The sequence below is a fragment of the Embiotoca jacksoni genome, unplaced genomic scaffold (genome assembly GCF_022577435.1).
Source record: "Embiotoca jacksoni isolate LCO1_2020_lvr unplaced genomic scaffold, fEmbJac1.0.p SCAF_12, whole genome shotgun sequence".
Classification (NCBI taxonomy): domain Eukaryota; kingdom Metazoa; phylum Chordata; class Actinopteri; family Embiotocidae; genus Embiotoca; species Embiotoca jacksoni.
In genome coordinates this window covers 6,689,250-6,710,776 of record NW_027185252.1, presented here as the reverse complement: position 1 = coordinate 6,710,776, position 21,527 = coordinate 6,689,250, and the positions used below count along the sequence as shown (strand labels likewise).

At 40.9% G+C, this 21,527-nt stretch overlaps 1 protein-coding gene across 1 annotated transcript in view; it reads right to left on the bottom strand.

Annotated features, from left to right (window-relative positions):
* Nucleotides 1-21,440, bottom strand: part of ryr2b (ryanodine receptor 2b (cardiac)) — a 60,381-nt gene extending 38,941 nt beyond the window's left edge. Inside the window, exons 1-40 of the mRNA XM_069144101.1 lie at nucleotides 21,393-21,440; nucleotides 18,723-18,842; nucleotides 18,070-18,182; nucleotides 17,590-17,692; nucleotides 17,373-17,451; nucleotides 17,138-17,250; nucleotides 16,548-16,671; nucleotides 15,844-15,940; nucleotides 15,686-15,760; nucleotides 15,127-15,283; nucleotides 14,765-14,926; nucleotides 14,556-14,677; nucleotides 13,853-14,036; nucleotides 13,631-13,766; nucleotides 13,374-13,469; nucleotides 12,995-13,113; nucleotides 12,527-12,660; nucleotides 10,512-10,753; nucleotides 9,123-9,315; nucleotides 8,637-8,856; nucleotides 8,328-8,432; nucleotides 8,127-8,230; nucleotides 7,915-7,998; nucleotides 7,521-7,680; nucleotides 7,192-7,339; nucleotides 6,735-6,943; nucleotides 6,197-6,371; nucleotides 5,821-6,029; nucleotides 4,980-5,172; nucleotides 4,582-4,714; nucleotides 3,996-4,110; nucleotides 3,510-3,670; nucleotides 3,217-3,376; nucleotides 2,990-3,076; nucleotides 2,643-2,869; nucleotides 2,139-2,352; nucleotides 1,410-2,033; nucleotides 1,061-1,261; nucleotides 767-878; nucleotides 519-650 (exon numbers count right to left, since the gene is read on the bottom strand). Of these exons, the coding sequence (XP_069000202.1) occupies nucleotides 519-650; nucleotides 767-878; nucleotides 1,061-1,261; nucleotides 1,410-2,033; nucleotides 2,139-2,352; nucleotides 2,643-2,869; nucleotides 2,990-3,076; nucleotides 3,217-3,376; nucleotides 3,510-3,670; nucleotides 3,996-4,110; nucleotides 4,582-4,714; nucleotides 4,980-5,172; nucleotides 5,821-6,029; nucleotides 6,197-6,371; nucleotides 6,735-6,943; nucleotides 7,192-7,339; nucleotides 7,521-7,680; nucleotides 7,915-7,998; nucleotides 8,127-8,230; nucleotides 8,328-8,432; nucleotides 8,637-8,856; nucleotides 9,123-9,315; nucleotides 10,512-10,753; nucleotides 12,527-12,660; nucleotides 12,995-13,113; nucleotides 13,374-13,469; nucleotides 13,631-13,766; nucleotides 13,853-14,036; nucleotides 14,556-14,677; nucleotides 14,765-14,926; nucleotides 15,127-15,283; nucleotides 15,686-15,760; nucleotides 15,844-15,940; nucleotides 16,548-16,671; nucleotides 17,138-17,250; nucleotides 17,373-17,451; nucleotides 17,590-17,692; nucleotides 18,070-18,182; nucleotides 18,723-18,842; nucleotides 21,393-21,440 (6,190 nt within the window). The remainder of the gene's footprint in view (nucleotides 1-518; nucleotides 651-766; nucleotides 879-1,060; nucleotides 1,262-1,409; nucleotides 2,034-2,138; nucleotides 2,353-2,642; nucleotides 2,870-2,989; nucleotides 3,077-3,216; nucleotides 3,377-3,509; nucleotides 3,671-3,995; nucleotides 4,111-4,581; nucleotides 4,715-4,979; nucleotides 5,173-5,820; nucleotides 6,030-6,196; nucleotides 6,372-6,734; nucleotides 6,944-7,191; nucleotides 7,340-7,520; nucleotides 7,681-7,914; nucleotides 7,999-8,126; nucleotides 8,231-8,327; nucleotides 8,433-8,636; nucleotides 8,857-9,122; nucleotides 9,316-10,511; nucleotides 10,754-12,526; nucleotides 12,661-12,994; nucleotides 13,114-13,373; nucleotides 13,470-13,630; nucleotides 13,767-13,852; nucleotides 14,037-14,555; nucleotides 14,678-14,764; nucleotides 14,927-15,126; nucleotides 15,284-15,685; nucleotides 15,761-15,843; nucleotides 15,941-16,547; nucleotides 16,672-17,137; nucleotides 17,251-17,372; nucleotides 17,452-17,589; nucleotides 17,693-18,069; nucleotides 18,183-18,722; nucleotides 18,843-21,392) is intronic.
* Between the last annotated feature and the right edge of the window lie 87 nt (nucleotides 21,441-21,527).

The following is a 21,527-nucleotide window of genomic DNA, read 5'->3' as shown; positions in this document are numbered from 1 at the left end:
TACCTTCAAGGTAGTTAAGCCACAAGAAGATTTTGGACATGTCACTGGCCTAATACAAGATTACATCGGCAATGCCACATTTACACTTTTTTATTTTCATAAGCACATTCACTATCATATTCTTGTATTACAAAGTAGCTTTGTTTGTATATAGTATTGATCTTGAATAAAGATATATGCTGCGTGATGCTGCATGATGCTGCATGCAGGTAAATATCAGCAGGGTTTTCCCAGTTTCTTGACAGCGCCTAAGCCACTATAGCTTCAGGGTAAACTTTGTTTTATCATCGTTGTTGATTATTCTTGTTATTCTCTAGCAAACCGTGCAAATTTTAATTAATAATGTAATGACAATAGTCCAAAATTACATGAAAATGTATAGTTTTTAGTTAAATAACTACCAGAGAAGCCGTCCAGGAACCTAAGCAAAACCCTGTCAAAACACCTAACACTGAAAAAGTGTCAATGGAGATGTACATGCAAAAAGAAACAAAACAACGTGCACCTACTTGTACTGCGTGATCTCCACGCTTCCATTTCTTTGGGTGTCTTATTAAGTCCGATGACTCTCGCCACAAGACTGACAAGCCGATCTTTAACAGACATCTCGGCGTCCTCTTCATCTTCTGAGTCACTGTCCACTTCAATGCCTGTACAACGAAAGCAAAATAAGATGAGATTCCCTAAATGGCAATTACGGTAAGTACCGTCTCTCTGCTCAGTGAAAAATAATATTGAATCAGTGAAAGATAAACAGTGTTCCAACCGCAGTGCGTGTTGAGGAGATGATGGAAGTCTTGCAGGAGGTGTTGGATTTCTACTGGACATGGACAGTTCTCATGCTGCTCATCCTCTCTGAAGCTCAGCAGCATATTGATCTTTAGACAGGTCATAGATTACACAAAAATATACCATGAACTGTAATGACTCCGCATGTCTGGTTATGTGCCGTTTCTTATATGATGCATGGCTTCAGGAACACTGCACAAACCACAACTCAGTGCGTCTACCATTTAATCCTTAGAGCTAATATTTATGAAGTCATTTAAGGACATTCAACCTGCTCCTGTGGAGGCAAGCGGAACTCCTTGGTCTTCCGAGCAGTGAGTGCGGCCGACATGTTGAGCGCCTCCATGACCTGGTTGTAGCGAAAGCGTTGGTTCTCCTGCAGCTCACCCACAAAGTTGTCAGAGAAGGCAATCACAGCTTCAACCCTGTGACGCACTTGACAGTCACAAAGGTAGGACAGTAGATGGCACAGCTGGAAAGAGAAACGTGTAAAATATAAGTTAATGATTCATTTTAAACTGCTTATAGGAATCTTACCACACTGTTAACATTCAAAGCTAGTCCAGAATTACATCCAATGGAAGGAGAAGGAAGAAACAAAATTCTGCTGGTGAATTTACCTCAAGTTTGACAGCTTCTGGAAGCTTCATTTGAAGAAGTCCTTGTTTGATGGTGTCATCATCTTTTTTGTTGCCCCCTTTGGGTTCTTCTTCATCATCACTAGTTTCTTCCTCTTCTTCCTCCTCCCCCTCCATGAGGGTTTCAGCATTTATGGAGAACACATATGGCTCCAACAGTCTGAGAACCTTCTCCAAGTCCTCATCCCCAAATACCCCCATAACCAAAAGGCTGTAGAACAGTCTTAACAGAGGAACAAGCAGAAGCTCAATACTGCCTCCTGCAGGATCCCTCACAGCCCGACCCACGGCCCAAACTCCAGCAGTCAGCATCTCCACAGTCAGATTTTTCAGTATGTCCAGAGGGATCTCTGGGCTGTTTACGTAGGAAATTTCAACTTCACCATCTCCTTTCATCACATCACTCCTGACAAAACATGGAGATGAGAAATGTATCTGTGGTTTAAGTGACGTGCTACGACGAGCACTGGGAAGTCCCTCTGGATTTCCATTAACACCATTTACAGGATTGGGATAAAGGGTGATTCCTCTGGTTTGGTCTGTCATAGGAACAATGTATTCATGGTTCATCATGAGACATGCTGTGGTGTGGCTGCTGAGGTAAACCTGGAGCACAAGAACAGTTTGTATTAATACTTTTTTTTTCTCTCCTTATTCATTTTAAAAATTATTATTATTATCTAAAACACGTGAACTCCAACAAGCAGGTACCTCGATAAGCAGCTGATAGAAGGCAGAGCGGAGTGGGCCGGGGAGGTGGGGATTCTTAATAGCATGAAGGACCTGCGACTGGTCCACATGACTGCAGAGGGCATGGCAAACTCTGGTGTTGCCAAGGGTGCATAAAGAGCAGTAGAGGAGGAGGGTATGGTGGTGAAAGGTCAAGAGGTCATCAAGTTCCGACAGCTCCAAAATGTCAACAGACCTACATGAAGGTCAACAACAAGTTAAGACAATTTCAGGGTTGCTTGCTAAAAATTGAATTAATGCCCTTGTGGACATCGAAGAAAGAAGGTATGAATTTGCAACTGCATCTGTTGCATTTCTGATGATTTGAAACACCGAACAGGTGCATGTTGCCTGGTGTTTACAGACCACAGTGGAACAACAGGAAACATGAGATAATGTACAATATAAATAAAACATACATAATTCCCTGTGTACTTAAATCTTTAAAACCAACTGCAAAAACATATTAAATCCTGATTCTGTGACCTGTTTTCATCGGGGATCTGCAAGGTCAAGACTTGCAGGGGTTCACAGCATTGGACTCTCCAGCCGTGGCGCTCATCTGGCCGATCTACCAACACTGTTAACGCACGGTCTGGCACTCTGGTCCACGAAACAGGGCTGAGCTGCTGGACCAGAAGCCTCGGAGGACACTGAGGAGTGACATTCCTTCTTTGGCTGCGAAGCAAACCCGACGACAGCGGCATCACATTCTGGATGGAGAAGAAGATAGACACTGGGTACAGCACCGTAAACTATGGAACATATATAAAGAATGAAACAGGTATTTCACAAAGCTGAAAATATAGATTTTTCATGCTGAGATTCATTACCTTGATACGTCCCAGTTCAAACTGAAACATGTTGCTGGTGGTGGGTTCGACAAAAACAGCCGGAAACAGCTTTGTGCTTGCCTCCACCTGATTCGTAGTGAAATAAAGTATAATACGCATAGCTCAGTACGGGGGTTTCATGTGTTAACCTTAAAGGTAATCCATTTCAAAAAGGAAATACTCAGAGGAAAGTGCTTTAAATCAGATCAATTTGCGGTGTGCCCTACTTGGTAGAAAGTAGTCATCTCCACTCCATTGGAGGTAAAGGTGAGCAGCCCGGTGGTTGAATCAATTAAACAGCCAATTTCCAACCCGGCACTTCTCCGACTCTGAGACAGACCTGTCGCCTCTCCAGCACACACCATGTAACAGTTACACCGCTTCACACTGTGCAAAAGGAATAGAGACATGCATGACCAGTTATACAGCACACTGGAACACAACACTGAAGTACTTCAGCAGTACCATGAATGAAATGTAATTACAGTCTGTGATTATTGTCTTATTGGCGCTCACTAACCTTTCCTGGACTTTCCCACTGTCATCTCCGAGGGTGACAGTCACAGTGGGGGTGTTGTTGACATCAAATGTCACGTCATACTGATGAAAGTCTGAGGTCACCCAGCCTACCCATACATTGAATGGCTGCTGCCCTGGCAGAACCCGCACTGAGTAGTAATACTGAAACAGAGAGGTCAGTTGGTGTCAGTTTTTGGTATTTGCATCTTGGTTTTTATGGCTTGGCTGGTAATTACATCTGTCAGCACTGAAGTGAAGGACAATGCATGTGCATAAGCCCTGTATTAGTTTGTTTAATTTTTGTGCACAGTGAGGCAGCAAAATGCCAAAATACATTTATTTTTTTCATTATTTGTGGATATATACAGTATATAGGGAACTTGCAGTACAAAATCTTTTCATTTCTTATTAGCAATGATATTTTTTTATAAATTGTGTAAATATGTGGTTGTGATGACATAAGATGATGAGAAAAGCAAAGCCTTACTCTGGAGCTTTGGATGAGGTGATCATAGTTATCTCTGTCAACGACAACATCTTCGAGAAGCCGTGCAGATGAGTTGCTGCTGACTAAGTCCGGTTTCATCCTCTTCAGCATGAACCTTGCAGACCAGAAACAAACGTGAATGAAGTGGCTGATAAATTGTGATTTTAGCTAAGTAGGGTGCTTCTCTTCTTCCAGTATATGTCTCATTCCATTTGGTAACTTCATTTCAGACATTTTAGTTATTAGAATTCCAATGCTGACAAGTGTGGATATAATAAAATACATAAAAGTTCTAAATAAGCGGCACATTATTATCCTTTCTGAAGTAAAACTAGTGAACAAAATGTTCAGGCCTTTGTGTTTAGTATTCTATGTTTATATTTAAATACCACATCATTCTCTTGTATCCAGTATCATAGCAGTGTTGTACAAATATATAAAACACAAGTTCTGTATGTTTCGTTATTTATTTTTTTTAACTGCTGCTTCAACAATGTCCCTTTGGGGATCAACAAAGTAATCTACTTATCTATATTATATGCATTTTATAACATATGTTCCTAGTTTTGGTTTGTTGACAACCTACCGTTGTTTCAGTCTTGAAGTTTTGTCCTGGCTATGATCCTTGTGGTTGAGCTCGTCTCTCGAGCCAGCAAATCTGTGGGCTGACTTCATCAGCATTTCAAAGTCAGAGTCCACCTCCTCCTGCTCTTTCCTTGCTAAAAAGGACAAGAAGAATTAATTACAGCAAGGCCCCGGGGAGCTTAAACAGAACGCATCAAGGGCATAACGGTAGGATACAAGTACTTTAGACCGTGAATAATCTGGAAAATTGCAGTTATCCAATTACACAAACTAATAACTTCCCGCAGTGGCCCGATAATTCATACATGCTGCGTCAGGTGTAATGCCATTTGTTTCTCTAGTCTTCTCTTAACCTAGGCTGAACTTGAACATACTGCGTATTGTGTAATATCATTGTACCTGAACTTGGACTGAGAGAGCTGGAAGCCACTGAAAGCCCGACCCCCGCGGGGCTTCTGAGGACGGCGGCACATTCCACAGACATGCTGAGTCGGTAAAAGCCTATCTCGCTCCCTCCACTGTGGTGTGCGAACATCCGCTGACAGACCCTCAGGCTGGACAAGGAATCCTTTGTGCCACTGACTCTTGTGACCTTGAATAACATGTTAACAAGGTTTTCACGATCAAATTTTGTGAGCTAGCTTCTCCTTTCAATTGTTCCCAATCAGGCGAGACCATATGTGGCAGCCTGCAGCCGCTTAAGAGATAAAAGCGCTGAACCCGGCATCTTTTTTTCAGAAAACCAAAGCGCTTTTGTTGCCTCTTTCAGAAGGGCACTGGTATCGTCACTCTTTCAGGTCCCCCAGTCATACCAAGAAAATGGAAGAGAGGCTCTTTCTGGCCGTGTCTGTCTATCCAGAGCTTTATGTCAGGCAGAAACTAACACCGCAGGGACAGAAAAGTCCATTTGTGGAAGAAGATTGGCCCGACACTGAATGCTGCTGGTGAGTGTTGTGCTTCGATCCGCCCATTATGTTTTCAGCTTGTTGCTAGCCGAGCAATCAACCGTGTCTTAACAAAAGGCTGAGTTAGCGGCCAAGCTAACGCCAATCTTGAGCCGAGTTTTGTTCTTTGACCAGAAAATCGTTTCATCGCAGTGCTCCAAAGTGCTTTTCAGCCAAAGTAAAATGCTACTATGGACACAAACCCTAGATATCATGCAAAAAAAAAAATACATGCTTGAACAGGCGCATCAACCAAGCTACTTTGTAAAAGAACGCTTATAGAGTGGTAAACTAACCTGTAGATTGTGATGATCAGGCAGTATGGAGGTAAACTGAGGCAGGTTCCAACTCATCCACAGGGCCGGGTCTCTGGCCATGTTGACGGCAAAAGGTCTGAAACCTTCCTGCAGGCCACACACAGTAAAGTACTGCAGAGACCTCACATGGCGGCCCAGGTTCAGCCTCCCTGCCTGGTTCACCCCGACGCTGACCACAGGCAACAGGCCTGGACAATATAGTGAGGAACAAAATGAAGAAATCTGATCAGTATATGCAGATCTAGGAGGTACTGGGATTTTACTCGCACATTCAAAATCATCTTGATTTATAATCTTTGATTTTAATATTATAAGTAAGAAAAATAATGTAAAAATGTTGAAAACTCTTCCAGACCATCTCCGATATCAAAGTCCTTGGCAGCCAGCTCTGATCCTCTGTCATTAAACAGCAGCTCTCCATTGAGCGTGACCATCATGGTGCGTTCAGCCATGTCAACCAGGCAACCCACCACATCGCCTCTGAGCCACAGACGTCCCAGGGGCTCGCCGCCCTGATGGTACCACTGAGCCTGAAAGGAAACAAGGGGTTCAAAAGGAAAGAGAGAATTGCAACAACAACAAAAAAGCCTCAAATAGGAACAGTTACAGAGGCAGAAGAACCAATACAGCAACGCTGTTGTGCAGATTATACATAGAAGCAAAAATGATGCTACGGGTTTGAGTTAGCATGAAAACAGACACTAAAAGTAGCAGTTTGATCTCAGGCGGTGATCATTCAGGGTTACACAGCTTTGGAGGAATTGTGACGTACTGTGTTCTGTCTCTGTGATTTGGGCTGGGATTGGTGTTTTAACAACAACAACAACAACAACAACAACAACAACAACGGTCAGTGGCCACATTAAGAACAGAATAAAATCTGAATAGCTCACCTCAAATCCATCAAAGACGTATGCCTGGTCATCTGAGCCGAGCTCTTTATCTGGCGTACAGCCTGGTCGGGCCCAGCCCACTCTCATATTCCCCGCTGTTAGAATTTCAAATTCAAAATACCACTTCCCCCGGGTCACTGCGTAAGATTTATCTGGTCTGAACACTCTGAACTTCTCAGCAGAGAAGAGACATGGCTTCGATGATGTGGCTGTAAATCCAAGAAACAGAAAAAAATATGGTTATCTGTTCAAATTCAAACTGATCTGCACTCAAGTCTAATTCGAGTGGAACTTTGCATTACGTTGATAAATGTTGCCTTGTTGGAATTGTAAATAATCTTTGCAATTAATACTTTGCATTAGTTTTTTTTTCCATTATCTTATGCTGCCTCTACTAAATGTAAGTTGAAATGAACTCAGCTGCAACTGATAAGATTAATAGGGTTTTGAGACATACTGTGTTCCTGGTTCACAGGCTCCAGGCTGTAACCGTAAGCCAGCAGGGTGCAGACCGCCTCTCTGACGCTCTCCCGGCCCATTTTCCTGGTCCTTTCATCAAGAAGGCTGTAGGGCACATGGTACGGGCTCCGCTTTGCTTTTACATCCTAAAAAATGGATTCAAAGAGCAAAAAGAGAAACTGTATTTGTCAGAAAACAGTATTGTTTCTCCCAACAGAACACACTGCTACTCTTTTTATATACTACATTCTTCACGATTTAAGAAGGTTTGAAAAAGAATTTTATGATTTTTAGATCAATATACAATATTATGATGAGAAAATGAACCTGTTGGGCTCCATGGGTCCATCCCTGTTTGATACGCTCTCTGGCCCATACATTGTGTTCATTCTCTGCCAGCAAGTTCACCACCTCCTCGTGAGCCGAGCTCAGAAAAACCTGTCTCAAGTCCACTGGAGCAGGTCTGTAGCCACTGAGCTGCTCATTCCTAAGACGGGGAATGAAAAACATGATATTGTGTCGAGATTAAAACTGACGTTAAACAATTACTGAAGGTTATTAGAGGTTTTACAGTACTGATGAATTAGTAATCAAGCTTAACTGCCCTGGAAAACTTTTGATGTAAATTTACACAAGAGTAAATTTACAACTGTTCCCCCCCCACGTGCAAGAACAGATATCAAAATATAGTCAAACATAAGATTAAATATGTGACTCTTACTTGGAGGGAAGTTTCATGTGTTTGACTCGTTCCTCAGCATGGTCATCCGTCAAACCAATATGGAAACCGAGAGCAAGGAGAGTCCTGCGGTGGAAAACAGAAACATTCACAAATACAGCAGCAACAGTGACTACATAATAATAAATGAATTAACATAATAAAGAAAAGTCTTTTTTTTGTTGTTGTTGTTAATCATATGAAGCAGGTTTTACCTGAGGGTGTCCTGAGCCATCTGCAGGTTCTGGTTTCTCTCGTGCTCTGGCAGTTTAGAGAACTCCACCAGACACGGATCCTGCCTCTTACCTTCATCTCTCACCTGTTTGACAAAAACATATTTTACACGCATTAAAAACATGATGATTTTAGTTCACACAATATAATAAAAATGTGTGATGCAGTATCGCTTTTCTTACTGGTCCATGTGTCCATCCAAGATCAATCTTCTCTTTTACCCAGAGCTCATGAATATTCTCTGCCATTTTTTCTCTGATGTCCTCAAGTTGTGGAGGCAAAACCACCTGAGAACATGAGCGATGTACAAACAACGAAGCTACTGTGATATGTATATAATGTCTGCACGAATGATCGACTTCAAATTGGATGCAAATCTGATAGAATTTTTTTTTTTTTTTTTTTTAAATCAGAAATCTTTACTTGATAAAACGGTATAAAACAATATATTTTTTGTAAAATCAAATCTGTTTGACTTTGCTGATTATTACCTTGCGGATATCTATTGGTGTGGGAATGAAGGTAACTGGAGCGACGGGTACCAAGGGGCCGACAAGCTCTTGTTTTCCTTCTCCGCAATCCATGATATATTTCTGACAAGGCTCTACCTTCAGTTTGACTTTCGGGAGCAGAGCTTCAGAGCATGAAGCAAAACCTGGTGGGGGCAGGAAGCGAAACTCGCCGTGCCTTCCCCCAAACAGAAAACGAAGCCTGGGTTCCAGAAAACAGACAAAAAGAGGCAAAAACTGTTTTCTAGACCTTATAAAGACAAAAACCTGAACTCAGACACACACAAAAAAAATACACAGACATGTTTCAGTAAATGGTAGCATTATAATTTGTCATAACTATAAAGATGGGATAGTGAAATGAAGTAAGAGCGGCACCAAATCCAGAATTAGCAGTCAAAACGAACGAAAACCAAAAAGACACGCATGCAGAATAATTTAACACGATACGATATCGTCACCACTGACTTGACTCCCGCAGAGAAGCTGACCACAGGATGAAGAAGTCCGCTGGCGCTGAAGTTTTCTGACATGCCCTGCACAGGCAGGCCGTTAACCCGGAAGGAGATGCAGGGAGCGGTGAGGTCCAGACAGCAACTGACCACATCGTCATCTTTCAGCAGGTGAGGGAAGGGGGAGCTGACTTTGCGGCCCACAGAGCCTGAGTCAGGAGACGTAAACGTCAGCGCACAGATTTCCATTTTTTTTTTTTTATCGTTACTTTCTTCTCGACTCATAATAAACACACAGTCCATTTCTGAGAAAGAAGGCTTACCATGTTTTATTAAATGAATCCTCAACGATTAAAATAAAATAAATGTTGCGGTAAAATTAAGATGTACACAATTTCTGTACCTTTAATAAATGCAGCACATATTGTAAAAAGATTGAGTCTTACACTTTTTAAACATGCCCGAGAGCCCACTGCAGGCTGATCGATATGCTCACAGAACTTTATTGTGGCATTTACAGTAAAAGAGTCTTCGCTCTGCTTTGTGTTCAGCGTTGTTCCCGGTTTTAATTGAATGTCTGCATTGATCTTCTTGAGGCATGAACAAATCTTTGTCAGAATGAAACCTTTTTCTGCAGAACGCCTCGGTTTAAGCGTCGCTGCTGCTAATTCGCCATCCTGTCTCGCAGTCTCTCTTTGTGCAGGCTTAAAAGAACAAATAGTTGCATGTTAATAATGCTCTCTGGATAATTAAGTGCTGCTGAACAACGACAGCCAATGCCAAGTGAGACTTCAACAAACAGGCAAATTAAACAATATCTATTTTATTATGTTGCTTTGTTTCACATTTTAATTAGGTATGGTAAATATCTCGTATGACATTAAATGAATGCTCCAAGATTAATTTTCAATCTGAAGTTGTACCATTGATGTGATATTTCTCTCAAAACGACTGATATTTGTCTATTTATTGAGCAGTATAGTGGTATCGTATAGTTATGTCAAAAGAATCTGAGATTTGTCTCTAAAATATGTGGAGAAATTGAGTGTACTTTAAAAAAAAAAATTAGTCTAAGTCAATTACACCCTCTATTTACCTTTTTATTTTTGTGAAATAGGTCTGGACTAAATGCTGTATGCTCAGTCATGCATTATTTCCAGTGAGTATGATATCGCATTCTATATTCAATTCCAAAATACAGACTTGTGTCCGAGGGTCCAACTCGATATTCGTTCTGGATATCGAGATCATAATTAAACTCCAGCGATTAGTAAAAACCCTTGTGAGTTCTGCACCCCGTCAAAAATGTACAGGACCGAAACGGGATTATACAAACATTTTCCAGTGAGCAAGTTCCCCAGAAATAATATACCCTCTTTTATCTCTTGTTTGAGCTCATCCTCACCGGACCAGAGGTGAAGCCCATCGAAGCCGTAGGAGGAGAGGTCGTCTCCCACTCCGTTGCCCCCCCAGCCTTCTCCTCCTGTGGGCCTGGGCTGGTATCCTTTGGTGCAAGCCCAGCCAACACGCAGATGTGTAGGCTCAGCCGTGAGGAAGGGGTCGACGTGATCCACAACCAACTCGTAGTACCACCTCCGTTGCTGCGCGGAATCTTCCCCCAAAGCCAGGAAGATGTTTGGTCTCATGCTGACAGGCAGAGATTACCAAAGATTTTTAAAAAATTAGCAGATCTCTGTACAAAACATTCAGGTAGCAGTTTCTCACAATGAGACGCCACCGTAACCAGTTAAAAAAAAAAAAAAAAACCTCAAGGTCACAGTGCCAACAAACTTTTGCAGTTGACTTTATAAAAGACAAAATCAAACTCTGCCACTGAAAAGTTGATGTTCTCTCTGTAAGCCGGTAGGGAAAAATACTTCAGCACTCTCCTGCTGTGTGCTCTTAGCCAGAGATTGTGTACAAGGTACACTAAAAGAAGCATCAATCTGTATACCAAGAGTGTTTCTGTAGTTCCAAACATTTCAACAGCGAGGAGTCTTCTCTTCTAAAAGCTCAGCTGATCGTAGGTCAGTTTCAGAAGTCAGACTCTCCTAAAGACATGTTACTAATATCAGATCAATAAAAGAAGCAGATCAATTTTTTACTTCAGAATCAGATCTTTCAGAATTTGAAGCAAGGAGCTTTTGTAAAATAAGATGTGCCAAAGTCAGCAGGCCACTGTTATTTCATTTTGTACATCATTAATCACCATTTGATACATCTGCTATTTATATAAATATTTTGAACCGTATAGGATAATAAACATACGTGAGACCGGTTAAACTGATGAGAAGAATGAATAAAGAAAAAAAGACAAGAGAGCATGTAGAAGAATTGGCAAAGTGTGGCGAGTGAAGAAGACAAAATGGCAAAAAAAGAGAAAATTGAGGACAACATAATGAAAGATGCATTAATGAAGCGTTTCGTTGAGAAGGAAGTAAAAGTGATAGAAGGACAAAAGCCTTGAGGAGGAAGACGGACCTGAGGAAGGGACTGAGCAGGTGTGAAGAATATGAAACAAAAATAAGCTATAAGGCCGGAGGAATGAAATGGGCTGCTGATAGAGAAAAGCATGATAAAAGAAGGCAGCTGCTTACGGGGAAAGGGCAGATCGGAAAAAAAAATACACAAGCTCAAAGGAAAAAGGGAAATGGAAACTGCCTTCAAGATCAGACTGGCACAAAATATTGAGACAGAAGAAGATGAAATATGATGAAACTGGTTAAACAATGTCCAAAGATTAACCGGGTTGAGTCACGGCACCTCAGGCAGCGGGTGTCTCATTTGAAGAGGCTGAGACGAAGACATCTCGGCTCTGACATCAACGTTATTGGTCTGATCTATTCAGACAAGAAGAACTGGTGCAGCAAATGAAGAGACCACACTGACGGAGACAAGGAAGGCTTCATTAATTCCAACAGACAAAAGATGAATGCGGTGCTGAAGGGAAATCTGAAGTATTTCTTGTGTCAAGGATGTGGACATCATTAAAGATGGGAAAACTTCCAAGAACACCAAGGCTCACTGCAGTGAGAGCTCTACAGTTCGCCAACTGCACTCAGCTAAACAACTGCATGAGCAAGCATGGGAAGAGCCAGAGATAGAAAGCAGTGATTCTCCATGTGTAAAAAAAAAAAAAAAGAAGAAGCAAGAAAGGAATATTGACAGATGCACTTCATGAAACATGCATGATTTTTTTTTTTCTTATACCTAATTATATTTCAAATCTGTGTATCTTTTTGTCAGATTTTGTGTGCAGTGAATGACAAAAATGGGCAAAAATCAAGAGAGAAGTCTAAACAACGCTGCATATAATAGATATAGACTGAATAGAAGAGAGAAGAATGATTCAAAAATTAAAAAAAATGAAATAAAATAAAAAACAGCGATCCTATTTCGAGAAAACCTCCGAAATTGTACCTGGTGACCTGATTAACCAGACGTGTTTGGAGGAGCAGATCTCTGTCTGGCAGCAGGGTGTCACAGATGAGGTTCTGGTTGGACCGCACTGCCACACCATGGCACACGCACACAGAGCACAGCACCTCCAGCACCTGGAACACAACCAGTCAGCGCTTCGTGCAGCAAAGGCTCAATAAACAAACGGAAACGAGTCCACTTCAGGCATCAGATGGTAAACTGTTATTATAGCCGTCACAGCTGAAATACTTGTTTCATTGGTGAAACCGCGTAAGCTCGAGGGCACATTTAGAAACATTTACACTTACATAATAACACATAACTAATACACTAAATTAAGATTTGCTACTGTGGCTACTAAATGTAGAAATAATAATTACTGGTCATTTTGCTTTGATTATTAATACAGAATTTACATGACTTCTTGTGATTTTTATTCTAAACACACAAAAACCTTTCAAACACTACCTTGTGGTTGCAGCCATGCTTGTCTAGAAACGAGATGATGGACTGAATGTGTCCATCTTTGATGACATTGAGTGCTTCAGGACTTTCCACAAGGACACAGTGTAGAACCTCCAAGACTCCTGAAAATGAAATGGCCAATTACTGTATGGAAGATACCCTTTATTCAACCTCTACATTTCTACAATGATTACTACATGATAACTAATGTCAAATATAATGTAAAGCAGACGACCGTTTCTACCTGGAATATTTTATGTATGAGGTAAAACTACTGGAAAAGCTTACAAACCAAAAAAAAGGACATTTAACATTTTTCAACATAGTTTGAATGCAATTTAAAAATGGGACTGTTAGTTAAATGTCCTCAAGTCCAACTAACCAGAAGAAGCCTCCAGCCGGTCCAACCTGCTGATCAGCCAGTCTAGAGAACCTGAGAAATGTGCACAATTCACACGGTTTCCCCGGATCAGAGCAGCTGAAGTGGGGGGAAAAAAGGACAACCCGTTAAAATGAAAATGCATTTTAACATGTTATTAACAGATTGGTAGGTATTAAATACGAACAACGTGTATCTTTTGAAATCTATGAAAAAGTATTATTCAGTTAGCCATCCTTGAAAGATGAGTTAATTCTCACCCAGTAGCTCATAGAAGCGGTTGAGGATGGTCTCCCACTCTTCTCCTGTGTCACTCTGAGCCGCCTCGGCATGCTCAGAAGTGCTACTATATTGGTATAGACGGTCAATACAATCTAGGACCAAATCTATCACACCCTGAGAAAAACAAGGAGATATACTAATGGAACAGGCAAACACATTACACGTCGGACCAATTTACTTTTTCACACGTATACATTTACCTCTTCTTGAAACATGTTCTGGCGGTTCTTTAGCGCCGTCATGATGTTCTGTTTTTCTTCATGGCCTAGCCCCTCCAGGGGAGGCTGGAAATAGTTTATTAGATCCTGCAGACTACGTGTCACCATCTCCATTGGTAGATTAACAGAGGGAAGGTTTCCTTCTCGACTAAAACCGTCTAGTTTCCTAAAGAAAAAGGTGATTCATTCTTCAAAACCAGGATGTAAAAAGGGGCTAAAATGACTGGCTCAGGCAAATTTGAGTTTTTGTCTTCCAGATTTCTTCTCAGTGCAGAAGTTCATCGAACTCCCACAGCAGTTTAAAATATTCTTCAGATATTATAATAGTATGGAAACGTTCCAAATCTCATAATTACCAGAGTCTATCTCATTATTGTCACACAGAGGCAAGATGAAGAAGATGCTGGTAATGCTCAACACAAGAAATTTGCTGCTGTGTGTTTGTGTCTACCAAAAGGACATGTGCAAGGCTATTGTTATAAACTCGCTCAGCTGGACATACCGTATGGTACAAAATTGAACCTCGTTTCCTATTATGGACGAGAGCACAGGAGCTGTAAATAACAATCTTGTTCCGCGTAAGCGCGTGTGCACACGTGTGTGTGTGTGCGCGTGTGCGTGTCTCTGTGCGTGTATCAGCGTGCTATCCACAAATGACTGACGGTCTTATTCCAGCATCCAGTACCTTATAAAGCGAGAGAAGAGGAGAGTAGCGCTCCGGATTAATTTGGCAGTGTGAGATTCTTCCATCTGAGAGCGAGACAGTGTCAGCCCGTCGTCCATATGACCCTCACTGTGCAAAATGGCCTGGAAACACAAAATTAGCAAACATTAACAAATGATTGGTATATTAATGAGTGTCCAATATGAGTACGATTGAATGTATGGGTTTACCTTTCGCCGAGTTCCTCCCATGCGAGACTTGGCATCAGCAGCCTGGTAGGTCAACCAGAGCCCAGAGTCTACATGTTGAACATTACAAATGGAGTCTCCATACTTGATCTCTGGGATTCCCATGCCATCGACATTTGTCTTTGTGCCAGCGTCCAGCTTGTCCTACAGGCAAAAATGCCCTATAATGTATTATTATTTGTATCACGAAGCAAAATGTTTCTCTAAAAACTTTTCGGATCATAAATTGGAGAAATCTACTATACTGACAACCTTGGAGTTTCCAATCTATAGAAACTGTCAGATAATTAATTGATCACAGCAGCTCTAAAAACCTTCAGTGTATTTCTCACATCACTCCTGACCTTTGATGAGCGAAAGCAGAAGGAGGTTGTATTGATGTCTGCCTTGTCCCGATCAACCAGATGCAGGCCTTTCTCCTCCGTGAGGCCCAGGTACCTCCCAGTAGTCACATGGCACAGTCTAAACGGCTGGCCCCAACACGTATGTCTACCACTCCAGCTGGGGAAAATAAAAACACCATTTGTGTTTTTGCTACTTTTGGTTTCCTTTGAAAGAAACTGAACAGTCAAATATTTCATTTTAGCTCTGTTTAGAGCGGACACAGCGGACACACAACCCCAATTCCACTCTGGACAATGATATCAAGAATGGTTTAAGCAACTCTGTACAGCTGTTGTGGACAAAAAAACAGCAAAAAAAACAGCAGGAGTATGTGGAATATAACGGCATTCTCCTCTATGGTCTTCACATCTATTAAATAATGTGTGCTGATGGTAATTTCAAGTAATAATTCTAGTTTGAATAGCAAAAAAAAGTATAGATGATGCAGAAATCATGTACAAAAAGACATATTTCTTGAAACTGATAGAGAGCAGCTCATCACGCCCTCTGTACACTTACACAACACGCAGAATCTCTAGCCTCCAGAGAGAGCGGGCATGGCTGGACACTGATCCAATCTCATAATGCATTATCCTGCATTTAGAAAACAGACATGGTCATAGAAGTAAAAGATGTTGTCTATAACTGACAGGGGACACGGCTGCTCTTCAACTGACCTTTGAAGCTCCTCTCCTTGCTCTGTCGAGGGAATAGTCAGACATGCGTCACTATGGCTGTGGAGGAGCCGCAATGTTTCACCTCCCTTCAGGTATCCTACAATTAGCACACACACACACACACACACACACACACACACACACACACACACACACACACACACACACACAAAAAAACATCAGACATGTTCTGTATTGAAGGAGACCTTCCACTGTGTTTTTGAAACAGGATATAAAGGCCATAATGTATGCTGGTATCTAAACAAGGTTAGCTATTCCAAGCAAAATAGTCCAGAGGGCATGCCCATCAGTTAACCCTGCATTTGAACATTTGCAATTTGATTTTGATTCATTGCAGACCTCACTTTGTAAAACAGGGACATCACATGTAGATGGAATGCATCTTTGGTCTTGACAGCATACAGTCGCTTCAGAAAGTATTCAAACCCCTTCACTCACTGCACACTTTACAGCACTGTAAATTGAATCTTAATTTAACAGAACTTCTGCTGTCATAATGGGAATTAGTTTGAGGGCAAAAATGCCAAATTTTAAACACAATGAAATGTGCAAATAGTAAAGGAGTCTGGAAACTTTCCGATATGACTATTTCTCAGACATAACACAATCAGTTGGAATTGTATCACTTGAATGAATAGAGTGTTTTTCAACATTTTTAAAGAGCAAAACTGAAAGAAACTTGCCTTGAGCGACTGCACCACCAGAGCATATGGGAGCAACACTCCAGAGAGTCTGCTGAAAGGCTGCATTAACAATCAGACTGTCACTCAAGCTTTTGTTGTCAGATACAGTGCCAAAGGACAGGTGCTGGGAAGAAACAAAATGGTAATAGGAAAAATAGGCTCATCAACAATAAATACAACTTCTGATTTTTCTGCCACAATAGCCGTTATCATAAACAATTATGCTAAACGACTGACTCATCAGAGGCAGAGAAAACAAGCGACTGCCAGCTACAAAAAGTGATGGAGACAATCGGAAGCGAAAGACGAAGAATAAATGCAAAGGAAAAGAGAATACATTTAAGTTACCGACTTTAAATGATACAAAAAGTGATGGAGACAATCGGAAGCGAAAGATGAAGAATAAATGCAAAGGAAAAGAGAATACATTTAAGTTACCGACTTTAAATGATTCATTCGAAGTCTTTCATTATTTCTTTAACTGGGTTAGTGCGTTTCACATTTAGCATAGTGATATAGTCCCAAATATTCAAAGTAGATTCTTTATCGTCTAAGTAAAAGTTAACTTTTTTTTTTTTTTAATGACTCACCAGATATCTTTCTGAAGCCACACTGACCAGAATGAGGTCATCTCCAACACGCACCTTCTCACCCTCTGACCTCTGTCTGGATGCTGGGTGGACGGTCCACCAACACGCCTCCCCTGAGTCACACACACACACACACACACACAGTGTACATAATGGAAAAGTTTCAAACTGAAACAGTTCCCTCACAGTTAGAATCACTAAATACAACTGTTTAAATAGGTCCCACACCAAATACCTGCTTTATCCTCTTGCAGACCGACATCAAAGGTCAACTTATCAGCTGAAGACTGCGATGAAGACAAACAGCTGAGATACTGGCAGAGAAATAAATAACAGATACATATTTCAGTGTATATAATAAACAAATATTGGGGGAAAAAGTTGATAAAACATTTAGAAAATAAAGACTGAAATCTTGTGATTTATAGCTGCATTATATAAAGGTGACGCACCATGCCACTGTATGAGTGTTGGAACAGCACTGCTTGGCCATACAGAAGGGTGCGATGGCTTCCTCCAGCTCCCACCTGTAAATTTACAAACAATATGACTTCACTCAAAAAAACAGAAATGGAAACAAAGACAAAATAGTAAATAAATTAAAAAAAAATCGGAAAAAAAAAATCAATTGAAGCAATGTAAAACATGAACTAGGTACACCAGAGAAAACTAAAGCACTCGTCATGCAATGTGTTCCTCATGACTCTTTCTTTGCTGGTTGCTTTATGTAAACAGCAGCTGTTCAGGATTTATGCTGGCTTACATATCCATGTTATCAGACTTAGCTAACTTTGTAGCTCCAGATGAATAAATAGAGACCAAATTCCTCTCAAATAAAGTCTCGGATAAAAACCTATTCGACAGAATTTGTCTCCCAACAGTTTATGTTTTTGGAACATTACAATTCAGTTGGAGAGAAAAGACGACAAGACCCTCTCACCTCTGCAGCCAGGTGCTTGCTGTGGGCCAGCGTCTCCTGCAGGGCTCGGACAGAGAGACACTTGGCCAGGACAAAGCCACATACAGACAAGTCTGGTGGAACATTCTGGTGGAAAGAAAAAGACAAGAAATTGAGTCTCTGAGGTCACTTCGTGCTCGCCTGCCCCCTGTAGAGGGCCAAGAGTGCAATTCGTTACGAAATCGCATGCAAACTATGAATTTAGCTGTGGAGGATCTGGAAAAATACATCAACTACAAAAAGCATTGGATAGGCTAAGAATATAAGTAAGCAGCAGATACTAGAATTAATACATGTGATAGGTTATCAGTTAAGCTTGAATCAATGGTAGGAAACTACTGCAAAAGGGAGGTATTTTAGATTCTTTAGAATAACATGCTATCCAGACACAATTAGCAAACAATATAAATATAAATATTTCATTGCAAGACACTAATTCCCAATATTAGAGTTTAAATGTTTAACTGCTATATACTGTATCTCGTTTGACATACAGAATATCTGACATTTCTATACAGGTTAAATAGTCTAAAACTTTTCAGCATCACTTTATTTATCTCCCTTTGTGTAACTGACAAACAGACAGTGAGGAAAGAAGCACATATTCGCTGAGGTGCAGCTCTTTACCTTGCAGTTAGAGGTGGACTCAAGCCTGCAAAGTCTGCTGCCAAATCCTTCGGCAGCAAGACAGAGCTTCACATGTTCCTCCCGGGAGGTGATGGTACTCTGCAAAACCACCTCATCTCCCTGAGCAAAACACACACACACACACACACACACACACACACACACACACACACACACACACACACACACAAAGATGACAGCAGCAACTCAACACAAGCTCTCAAATGCATACTAGTTGGACATTTCCAAATATTAGAGGTTTCCCTACAATAATAAGGCTTAGGTGCAGCACCCGGGCCATTTTGGGAAACACCTAAACCAGGGGTGTCAAACTCATTTTAGTTAAGGGGCCACATACTGCCCACTTTGATCTCAAGTGGGCCAGACCAGTAAAATCATAGCATAATAACGCATACATAATGACAATATTTCTCTTTGTTTAAATCATTGGTGAAGGTTTTTGGATGATAAACCCTGTTTTAAGGTCTTTCTACAATAAACTAGAAACATAAAGACCAAAAACTCAGAAAAACTCGCTTTGTGACGCGTTTGACGTCAAACCCGTCACAAAGCGAGCAGCGAGCGCGGCTGCCTGTGGCACCGAGCGCTTCTTCCTCCGGAGCAGACGTCGCATTTACGCTGTTTTTGAAGCAATTACTGGATCGATTAAAAAAAAAATAACAAAACGTTTGTTCTCATAAACCTCCATATTCTCATAGAAATGCAATTTATGTCTTTCTGTAATTTTCACACTTAGAAAAGTCATCCGGCGGGCCGAGCTGGACCCCCTGGCGAGCCGGATCCGGATTTAAACAGTATATATATATATATTAAAAAAAACAAAAACAAAAAACGAGCACATTTAAAGTGTTAGATTCAGATGATTTGTCTGTAAAAGCCTGAGAAGATTGGAATCATTCAAAGACCTTCATTACCAAGTCATTTTTGACTATGGGATTTTAACTTTGGAACTCTCACATCATATTAATAGAATACTTTTAGGGGAGTAAACGTCTTTGGGCATGGTGACCCAACATACCAAGTAAGTCCTATTTGGCTTTGAACACTGTAATTCAAACATAAAACTATCTAAATAAATGTACGAGTGAAGTCTATTCGAGTGTAACATACTGGCAGAAATGATATATACAACATAGTCTTGTCCCATTATAACTGCATGTACAGTAGACCTCGGTCACTTTTATCTTATCTCCATTTAAATGCCACATTGGACCACGTCAAACCATTTGGGCTTCTCTATTTAAGGAACTGTAGAGAAGGACAACAGACGACTGGACGACCAACACCTCTATGTTCCCTGGCTACAAACCTCCATATTGGGAAGATACTGCAGTGTCCGACCCCTGACTCCCCCTTCCTGCCACTCTTCATATCAGCGGGACTCTGCATTCAGTCAAACACGCTGCCCAACGCTGAGGCACTGTGGGGCGCTATGATGGGTAGAGGACTCTACATTGTATCTACATTGAAATGGGAGGGCAACACTTTCACAAGTCTTGTTTAAAATGCAAAAACTATAGCTGGTATATATTCACATCTATACATTTCAAGGTGGAAGTGGGCCACCTTGCTTCAAACACAGACGACCTGCTAACGTCATTAAAAAAAAAATAAGACACTTTTATGGCATAAAATCCATCAGCGATGCCATTTTACAAATGCCGTGTATTTAATCGGCGTGACCATGTTTCTCCGGTCATCTATTTTAACTAATCGTGAAACAAGATTCGTCAGGATCTGGGAGGCTTCTGACCTTGGCTTAACAATTTCCGAGGCCAAACCCCGCATTTAATGTAATAATGTACGACAAGCATACCAGGGAACGATTTCACAAAATGACTTTGCGCCAATCTGTATACTGGGTTCAATAACAATCTGCATTGCTGGCTTTGTAACTACGTGTACGTGCCTCATATCTGCACCAAACACTCTCCTTGTGACATGGCTCTTATCAGCGGGCACAGATAACAAACTGTGAGAGGACATGTTACGACCAGGGAACGAAGATAGCATCTTACAATGAAGATGAGGGGGAAAAAAAGCCATTTGGGGGTCTTTCTTTACTGTCAGTAACACAACAAAGTGATGAAGATTCATGAGCGTGCTTGCTGGCCTAAAAGTTCAATTAAGTATGACTCCATGTATTTTACCTTATCTGTACTTATAATTGAGTAAAACATTGCTATTTTATTAAAAACTCAAAACAGGAGATGAACCACTTCTAACTGACAGCCTTGGATATGGATCACACAGCTCCACCTGACCTTAAATAAACTAGCTCCGTTAGTCTGAAATTACAACAGTAAATCATTCAAATGTAAGCAATATTAAAACTGAGGGGATATAATAATGAAGAAAGAAAATATAACAATGTGACCTGAAGTTTAGTCAAGTAAAAAAAAATACAGCAAAGATGGAAGCAAATCAATGAGCAGCAACTTTGTATATCTTGAGACTACATCAATTAAGTGTTACATTTCAAACGCAACGTAAGCTTTTTTTTTTCTTTTTTTTTTAAACACACAAAAAATATGAAATGTGGGCACTCAGTGGCTCCTTTCCAAAGAGTTAGTTGGGTTAGGTTACTAAATATTGACAAGTAGTAATGTTTCAAATATTAGGCAACCTCTACTTTGAAAAGTGACTCACGGTTCGTAGAAACTGGAATTCATCGTCGCCCTCTCCACCGTCAGTCATTGTTGGAGCCAAACTAGCCACATTAGTCCCGACTTGAGGACTATTAATGGCTCTGAATGAGGCAGAAGAAGACCGGAGAAACCGCAG